The 9,973-nt window shown below is 44.7% G+C and overlaps 1 protein-coding gene across 1 annotated transcript in view; it reads left to right on the plus strand.

The window, feature by feature from the left end:
* sez6l (seizure related 6 homolog (mouse)-like) overlaps nt 1-7,830 on the plus strand; it is a gene marked incomplete at its 5' end in the record, with an annotated part of 64,815 nt that extends 56,985 nt beyond the window's left edge. The window contains 5 exons of the mRNA XM_083792967.1: nt 1,243-1,449; nt 3,089-3,124; nt 4,896-5,010; nt 7,050-7,155; nt 7,729-7,830. Coding sequence (XP_083649093.1) covers nt 1,243-1,449; nt 3,089-3,124; nt 4,896-5,010; nt 7,050-7,155; nt 7,729-7,761 — 497 coding nt within the window. The 3' untranslated portion in view covers nt 7,762-7,830. The remainder of the gene's footprint in view (nt 1-1,242; nt 1,450-3,088; nt 3,125-4,895; nt 5,011-7,049; nt 7,156-7,728) is intronic.
* Between the last annotated feature and the right edge of the window lie 2,143 nt (nt 7,831-9,973).

Genomic DNA, 9,973 nt, shown 5'->3' on the forward strand with positions numbered 1-9,973 from the left:
GGGACGTAGCGCGCCACTCGGTGGCGCGCTATGAGCTTGTAGATCTGCTATTTTTCAATAGCTAAAGCATAACATAATGCTAACACCAAAAGGGGTTCCCACCCTAATTTCTTTCTCAAAAGGGGGTGCTAGGGGGTGCTAGGGGGTGCTCCAGCACCCCCTAGTGTCTATCTGTGCACGCCACTGGTGTTCAGGAGACTTCGGGGGGGGGGGGGAAAGCAATTCTCCTGAAGGCTGCATGCCTTCCTGCATGGCATGGAAAGGAAAGGAGAGGAGGGCATTTGCATTACTTTTGCACCGTAGTAAATTTGTGCATTCCTTGTCTGCAAAGGGCAGTTGTTTTAGAGACGGGTAAAAGGGCAGTTGTTTTATAGACGGGTCAAAGGTCAGGGACATTTCATTGTCATGCCTACACACTCATCAGTTGTCATGTATATGCTTGTAGATCGGCTGTTTCTGGCGATCTGCTGCAGTGTTGGGTCAGACATGGTCCCGTTGCATTCGTTCAGCCCTATAGTGTCAATTTAAGCAATAAGCCACGAGAGGTCTCAGGTTACCGGGTATTTTACACTGCCTGGGAGCGTAGGCAGTCTTCTACCTCCCAGCCAGTGTAAAATACATGGTAAGCTGGGGCCTCGAGTGGCTTATTGCTTTTCTAAAACGGTTACAAACATATAGCAATATTAAAACTATTAAATTCACAAAAGTATCTAGGCTTTGTGCCACCAGAGCGAGCGACCCAGAGCCAAAACACTTCCTTGTTTTGCTCCGCAAGTAGAATAGCGCTTGATGTATTTACGGGGCTGCCTGGAGCCACACATTCACAGTCATATGAGCCGGGCGGTGCTTAGACACCCGCACGGCATGTGTTTGTAAAGCAATCAAGCGCTCCCCTTCCCCAGTTCAGCTACAAGGCTGCAGTTTGATACAAAGTGATTGAAGGAGTGGGTTATCGGTGAAATTTACACCGGTCACGTGACGGTAACCAGCCAATCAGAATGAAGTATTGGGACTACCCGTTTTAGAATGGATGTTTTGGTACTCGTGGGTCAGAGTATCGGGGGCCGGTACCGAGTACTTGAGGGTGGTATCGGTATCGGAACAACTCTAGTGTGATCGTCTTCTCTTCTCTTCTCTTCCAGCTGAAGACTCGGTCTCCTGAGTGATTGTCTTCTCTTCTCTTCTCTTCCAGCTGAAGACTCGGTCTCCTGAGTGATTGTCTCGTCTTCTCTTCTCTTCCAGCTGAAGACTCGGTCTCCTGCGAGAACCCCGGTCTGCCCGACAACGGCTACCAGGTCCTGTCCAAGCGGCTGTACCGGCCCGGCGAGTCGCTCAGCCTGGTGTGTTACCAGGGCTACGAGCTCATCGGGGAGGCGGCCATCAAGTGCATCCAGGGGAACCCGAACCCGGGGCCGTCCTTCTGGAGCGGGCCGCTCCCCCTCTGCAGGGGTGAGACAGTCTGTGTGTCTGTCTGTCTGTCTGTCTGTCTGTCGGTGGCCTCATTCACACTATTGAGACAGCTGTCTTGTCCGTCACATGGTTTGACAAGACAGTCTTGTCAAACCATGTGAGTTCCATTGGAAATGCATTGGAGCGGCCATTATTAACCCATTTTGACCTGAAAGATCAGATTCTAAAAATGTCTGTTTGAAAATGACAGTTTTCTGAAAAAGCTATGTTTCCATGTCAGTCGTTCTTCGTTTTTTTTTCTTCAAAAATAGCAGACCTACAAGCTCGTAGCGCACCACTCGGTGGCGCGCTATGAGCTTGTAGGTCTGCTATTTTTAAAGAGCTAAAGCATAACATAATGCTAACATCAAAAGGGAGACAGCTGTCTCAATAGTGTGAATGAGGCCTATCTTGTCTGTCTGTCTGTCTGTCTGTCTCTCGAAGCAGCGGTCCCCAAACGTTTTTGGCCATGCACCCCCTGTTACCTCCAGACCTATAGCTGACGCACCCATGATAGATATTAACCCATTTGTGTCTTCAAACTAAAGTCTTCGAAATGTCTTCATGACAGTTTTCAGAAAAAACAATGTTTCTGTGTGTCAGTGGTTCTCAAACTATTTGATGTCAAGGACCCCCCAAAACTATATGTAATTGGCCGACGACCCCCCCCATCTGAATACTAAGTTGTTCCAGGGACAAACGCTATAACGTAATGTACTGTACAGTGGACTATCCAAGAATATTTTGCTGTGTAATTCAATGTCCATGATGCATGCAACCCAAGGCAGTAGACGCAGAAATACCACAGAATATCCATTGACGCACGCAACCAAATGCAGAAATACCACAGAATATCCATTGACGCACGCAACCAAATGCAGAAATATCACAGAATATCCATTGACGCACGCAACCAAATGCAGAAATATCACAGGATATACATTGACGCACGCAACCAAATGCAGAAATATCACAGAATATCCATTGACGCACGCAACCAGAAATGCAGAAATATCACAGAATATCCATTGACGCACGCAACCAAATGCAGAAATACTACAGAATATCCATTGACACATGCAGCCAAATGCAGAAATATCACAGAATATCCATTGACGCACGCAGCCAAATGCAGAAATATCACAGAATATCCATTGACACACGCAACCAAATAGAGCGTCACAGTCCCACCCCCTTTCAAGATAAAAGGAAATATTTCCCCATAAACTTTCCCCATAGACATTTCAAAAAGTATTAAATGTTTTTGGGCCGAACACAGAAGGAAAAAAAGGACAGGGTACAACACTTTTTGTTATCGTTATTTTTCTTTGTAATTATTTGTTCGGCCCAAAATATTGTGTTTGTTGTCCTGATTTGTTACCATCCGAGTTGGCTTTGTTCAAGGCTTACAGATCTTTATATAATTTTGAAATGTCTATGGGGAAAAATGCACGGGGAATCATTTCCTGGGGCCTGTCGTCGTCGTCATGAAAGGGGGGGGCGGGACTGCGACGCTCTATGCCGAAATCCCCGCAGAATATCCATTGACGCATGCAACCCCAAGGCAGCAGCTATACAGAAGTGTGATGTGAATGGTGATATGACGTGATGCATTGACTGACAGAATGCTATCTTGCAGCCACCCATGACTGCTTTGGCAACCATGCTTTGGAAGGTGAGTCTGTTGTGCATGTTGGATGTTTGTGAGTATTGTGCTTGTTGTGGTGGTGATGGTGATGGTGGGTGGATGATGGATGTATTTGTACACACAGTAAGTAGCCTAAGTATGCCTCACACAACTCTTTCTTCTAGTCTGGCTGCAGAAAACGGCCAAACAAACCCTCCCACAGATGAGGAATAAAAACTATTATATTCCGCCTCTCTTGTCTGCTCTGCTGTGCTTACATTAGCATGTCTGCCTGCTGAACCGTTCGTTTCCTTGGTGTAAATTTGTCCAATCTCTTTTTTTTTCCATTTACAGTACAGCTTGTGTCCACACACACGTCTCATATTTGCCATTGGCAATGAAAGGAGAATTTAGGTCAAATGTCCGGCAAATATGATGAAGATTTGTGGCAACGCAAACATTAAATGCCATTGACAATGAAGGGAAAAGTTACGTTTATATGTCATCATCATCATCATTTTTCGACCGCGGTCGAGATCATGGATTCCACAATGCTACGCCAGACTTCCCGGTCCTTCATTTCCACCCCCATTTCCTGCCTACTGAAAGCACCGGTTCACCGGTTTGTAGACGAGCAAGTCAGCTAACCAATCACATAAATTCAGTTGTTCATGAGATGATGTATGATGATGTATAATGATAAGAGTGACCATCACTTGACACGAGTGTGTGAAGTGTGTATTCTTTTTTTTCATATCATTTTTTCTCAACGTCGGGTCCCTGGACCACCGGGGTCCAAATGGACCCTTATGCGTCCGTAACTTGAGAGCGTACACATGATGGATCCAAACGGACCCTTACCGGTCTCTGTTTGGTCCCATGTGTACACTTAGTCCTCATTCACACCTAAAAGACAGACATGGATCAAAACATTGTCAGAATTCTCAATAAAGAATGTCTTTCTTGTACCTGTGGTGTGCGGGTCAGTACAGCCATTAACAGGACAACACACAAGACACGGACAAGACAGGTCTCTTTTAGGTGTGAATGAGGCCATGAATTGGAACCACCTAAAAGGTGGCCGTAATGTTTTTTTGTATTCCTACATGTCTCTAGTTTATATTTTATGATAACTCTGCCAATGTGGTAGTTAAACAAACCTACCCTCATATGAAACCGTGACGCGTGTGAATCATTGTGTTTTATAGTTGCAGAGGCTACAGCCGGGTCCAGTCTCTAATGTAGTCACTGTGTTTTATTATAGTTGCAGAGGCTACAGCAGGGTCCAGTCTCTAATGTAGTCGTGTTTTATTATAGTTGCAGAGGCGACAGCCGGGTCCAGTCTCTAATGTAGTCAATGTTTTATTATAGTTGCAGAGGCGACAGCCGGGTCCAGTCTCTAATGTAGTCATTGTGTTTTATTATAGTTGCAGAGGCGACAGCCGGGTCCAGTCTCTAATGTAGTCATTGTGTTTTATTATAGTTGCAGAGGCGACAGCAGGGTCCAGTCTCTAATGTAGTCATTGTGTTTTATTATAGTTGCAGAGGCGACAGCCGGGTCCAGTCTCTAATGTAGTCACTGTGTTTTATTATAGTTGCAGAGGCGACAGCAGGGTCCAGTCTCTAATGTAGTCATTGTGTTTTATTATAGTTGCAGAGGCGACAGCAGGGTCCAGTCTCTAATGTAGTCACTGTGTTTTATTATAGTTGCAGAGGCGACAGCCGGGTCCAGTCTCTAATGTAGTCATTGTGTTTTATTATAGTTGCAGAGGCTACAGCCGGGTCCAGTCTCTAATGTAGTCATTGTGTTTTATTATAGTTGCAGAGGCGACAGCCGGGTCCAGTCTAGACGGAGGGAACATAACACTGGCCATATTCATCCTGGTTCTGCTGCTCTCCGTGCTGCTGGGAGGGGCGTATGTCTACGTCACACGGTAGGGTCAAAGGTTATTATGCTAAAACTGTGGTTCTCAACACTTTTCATATGTGACCAGATTTGACTAAGAGACTGCCATCGCGCAAATTACAGCTTTTCACCAGAGGAGAAAAACATTTTTTCAACCAAAAATGAGTTCATAGCACAGGCAGACTCTTCACATACTAGAGCTTGACTGAAATAAGTGTCAGAGCTGAAATCGACATGTAAATATGAAATAAATGCCCAAACATGTAGCTAGGTGTAATGCTAGAGACCACGGAAGTGAACCTTTCAAGCCTGTTTTCTCAACTCGCCGTTTTCTGCAAGACATTACTCTATAAGCCATATCTCCAAAACTGGTGGGTCAAACTGAACAACCAATATGTCAATTTGAAGCTATGATTCCTTGCTTCCATATGACATTAAAAAACAAAAATTCTCTCAGTCAAATTTGGTCACATATGAAGGCTGACCATTATTTATTCTACATTTGAGCCACCATGCACGGACCACCGTTTGATGAGATTTTGCCTCGATTTAGCCTCATATTTTGTTGTTGGATAAGATTTGGTCCAAACGATCAAAATAACAATCTTGCTAATTAATCAATGTAATGCAGATGATGTTCAACAATAATTGAACTCTTGAGAAGCGTTAACATGAAACCCATTAAGGGTTCAGTGATTCAGGGGGCTGGAGAGCCAGGCTATATAGAACACAGTCAACAACACACACACCGTCATTATAATATCCACCTATTTTAGGAGGTTCAGCATTCTGTGCATGCGCACGCAGAAACACTTAAGGCTGTGACAGATAGATCGCGTCAGTGACGCACACACCGTTTTGAGGCCAACCTGTTTAACATAATTGCGAGGCAATTATTAACCCATTCTGAACGGGAACCCATTTTGGTGTTAGCATCATGTTATGCTTCAGCTATTGAAAAAATAGCAGATCTACAAGCTCATAGCGCGCCACCGAGTGGCGCGCTACGAGCTTGTAGGTCTGCTATTTTTTTGAAAAATCGAAGAACAACTGACATTTTTAGAATCTGATCTCAGGTCAGAATGGGTTAATCAGACCAGTGTGTGTGTCCAGTGGAAACCTCGTATGAATCTGATCTCAGGTCAGAATTGGTTAATCATTCGAAACCTCACCGTGCGATGAGCGGAATGGAACGAGGGAGATATTGTAACACACACTCGCACACACACACTCGCACACACACACACACACACACACACACACACACAGACGTGTGCACTTAGGTGTGTATTCTCGTTCTCTTCTCTCCGTTACGCCTGCTCTGTCCCACTAAGTGGAGCCCTTCAACTTGACGTCATGAAGAGTGCACTATTAACCTCCGCGACACACAGCCGCCACGTTGGAAAGAAATTGGGACGCTTCTCCCTTTACTTCATTCACACGTCTCACCAGTAATGATTGATACTAATTTAGGCTCCGTTCCATTTATTGTAGCACAGTGGGTTCAGAAACCCATTCTGACCGGAGATCAGATTTAAAAAAAAATGTCTTCTACATCCTGACAGTTTTCTGAAAAACCTTATGTTTCTGTATCAGTGGTGCTGCTCAATATTTCATGTCAAGGACCCCAAAAATGACATGTAATATGCCCCCCCCCCCCCCCCCATCTGAAATTATGTTGTTCCAGGGACTTCCCCAGAAGCAAAGATTTGAGTTAAAATGTTCACTCTGTAATCATATATATATTCAAAGATTTGAGGCACACTTTCATGATAAAAAAAAAAATAGCAGACCTACAAGTTCGGTGCCGTGCTATGAGCTAATGTAGATCTGCTCTTTTTCAATAGCTAAAGTATAACATAATGCTTTAAAACCCCAAAAAGGGGTTCCCTGACTGACATATCTTTTCCAAACGGGGGTCCGGCAGGGCTAATAAATGTCCATTTAGGGGTCCTCGACATGAAGAGGTTTGAGAACCACTGGCATAGAGCCAGCAGTCATCAAGACCACTGTGACGGATCTGACCTTAATCCTGTGTTTCCCTTTGTTTCCATTCCAAACCACTAGGTGCCGCTATCACTCCAACCTAAGACTTCCCCTCATTTATCCTCACCCGTACAGACAGATCACTGTGGAGACAGAGTTTGATAACCCACTTTATGAGACAGGAGGGGTAAGTGCCAATCCATTAATCAAATAATCAAGTAATAATCAACCTCGGTTTTGGGCTTGTCATTATAGAGACAAGTTATTATTTTTTTTAAATCACACCCATGTGGCGCTCTTATCATTTTACAACATCGAGGAGGGAATTGGGTATAGCTTGGAGCAGCTATAAATGCTACTTTATTCAATGGTCAATCCATGTCTATTCACTTATAAGATCAATTATTTGTGCTATGATTAGGTGATGTAATGATAAACAATCTTTATTGTTAATGGCATTTAATGTTTGTGTTAGGGGACAAGATGACGTACATTTTCCCTTCATTGTCAATGAAGGGAAAATGAAGGGCTAGCGCCCCTCAAAAATACAATTCTTTAATAAAATAATCGATTAATAATGAGACATTTTGGGCTTGACATTCTTAAGAGAAAAAGTACAAAAAAAATAGTACTACAGTACCATATATTGTGCAGAATATAAGACGACTCTAGTCCCCGATTATAACGTATATAGTCTTATATTCAGCACAATACGGTAATAGTGAACTATCTCTCTCTCTGTCTCTGTCTCTCTCACTAGGAAGGAACTCGTGAATATGAGGTATCGATATAAGAGCCGTCGTCGTCGCCATGGAAACCCTGGATCTAACATCGATTGGCCGTCCTTCCTCTCCACCCTCCCACTCCTCCCAGGAAGAGATGATGATGATTATTGTAATATGATGAGATGGTGGTGGTACAGTATGTAGAGTTCTACAGTACTGTATGTCCTTTGAACACGGTGGCTTTCAGCAGAAGGAAACAGACTAAATGTTGAAAGGAGGGGGACAGTGGAGCGGGGGGGACAGTGGAGCGGGGGGGGGGGGACGCCGGACGGGGGTCGTGGAGGCCGGCGTCCGGCGAGGAAGACGGACAATCGAGAGAAGAACGAGGAGGACGAAGCTAGTCTCGCGTAGCCAGACGACTTATCCCATTCTGACCTGAGATCAGATTCATACGAGGTTTCCACTGGACACACACACACTGGTTCTGATTAACCCATTCTGACCTGAGATCAGATTCTAAAAATGTCAGTCGTTCTTCGATTTTTCAAAAAATAGCAGACCTACAAGCTCGTAGCGCGCCACTCGGTGGCGCGCTATGAGCTTGTAGATCTGCTATTTTTTCAATAGCTAAAGCATAACATGATGCTGACACCAAAATGGGTGCCCGTTCAGAATGGGCTCTACCACAATATCTGAATGCTTATATGTACAGAGCAGTGGTGGAAAAAGTACTCAATTGTTTTACTTATACAGTAAGTAAAAGTACCAATACTGCAATTTAGAAGTATACTTCGTTACAAGTAAAAGTACGGAATTGAAAATGTACTTGAGTAAAAGTACAAGAGTATCGGCATCAAAATGTACTTAAAGTACTAAAGAGTACTCATTATTGCAGAATGACCCATTTCATTCAAGTTCAGAAAATGTCTACAAAATCTATTGAAAATACCGTGAACTGTATATGACCGACGGAAGCATTTTGAACATTGTGGGAACTTAAGGCAACAAAACGGTCTGGCTGGCGAGACTATAGCATAAGCGAGGAGGAGGAGGAGGAGGAGGAGGAAGAGGAGGAAGCAATGAGAAACTGTGTAGAAACCTTTAGAGAGACAATGCTGTGATGATGTGGAGACAAAGCTCAAAGACACAGACTGGGATGGGACGGAGGCTGTGTACTGTATAGGGGTCCACAAAATCTCCCGGAGGGGGGCGTTAACAATACATACGTGTCACGTGGTAGTGGCCGCCATGTTGGCAGGCATTTCTTGTTTGTTTACAGTCAGCGGCCATTCGTGTGCGTTCTAATTTTTTAAACACCAGAGGGAGTTCAACGAGCTCGTTCCTGGCGACAACACGGTGAGCCAACACCAGGATGGAAAGAAAAAACGTCGGCCTCGACATACCTTGCTTACAAGGACAAGCTTAACTTTGAGGAAAAGGAGCGTTACCTCAACAAAATCAAGGATATTGACGGTCTCGACCCCTATGAACACACTGACTGAACAGAGGATTCGATCTTCTACCACCACTAATGCGACTACATGTAATGCTTTGTCCTTGTAAGGTATGTCGAGGCCGACGTTTTTCCTTTCCATCCTGGTGTTGGCTCACTGTGTTGTCGCCAGGAACGAGCTCGTTGAACTCCCTCTGGCGTTTAAAAATTAGAACGCACACGGATGGCCGGCTGACTGTAAACAAACGAGAAATGCCTGCCAACATGGCGGCCGCTACCATGTGACACATATGTTAACGCCCCCTCCGGGAGATTTTGGTGGACCCTATAGGAGCTGGGAGAAGAGAACAACAGTATGTTTTAACAGCGGGCGAGCATCGCCCACTCTTCGACCATCGCCCGTTCGGCCTGCTATCGCCGGGGTCTCGTTGACAAATAATTGCAATTCCGGGAAGATCGATCTGGCTGTCGCCCGCTGTTAAAAAACGTACTGTGATGGAACGAATTTGTTCTCCCAAACAATTCGGACGCAGGCTGTAAAATGTCCTTCCTCTCTCTCTCTCCCTCCCTCTCTCTCCTTCCCGTCTGTGGTCATTTTCAAGGCTTTGTACTCTGACTGATTCAGTGCTGGTTGTAGTCATAGTTTCATGGAATTCAAATCTGTGACTTTGGGGATCACCGTTTTCATTATTTATCCTGTAAGACCCCCCCCCCCCCCCCCACAACCCCCCAGTGGTTCTCAAAACGACTGTACTTTAATTTCAAGGACCACCCATAACTGTGAGGTACAGACCTGTAAATGGGCCTTTTTTCCTACTATGGTTTTG

Source organism: Protomyctophum parallelum, assembly GCF_964188405.1.
Source record: "Protomyctophum parallelum genome assembly, chromosome: 21".
Classification (NCBI taxonomy): domain Eukaryota; kingdom Metazoa; phylum Chordata; class Actinopteri; order Myctophiformes; family Myctophidae; genus Protomyctophum; species Protomyctophum parallelum.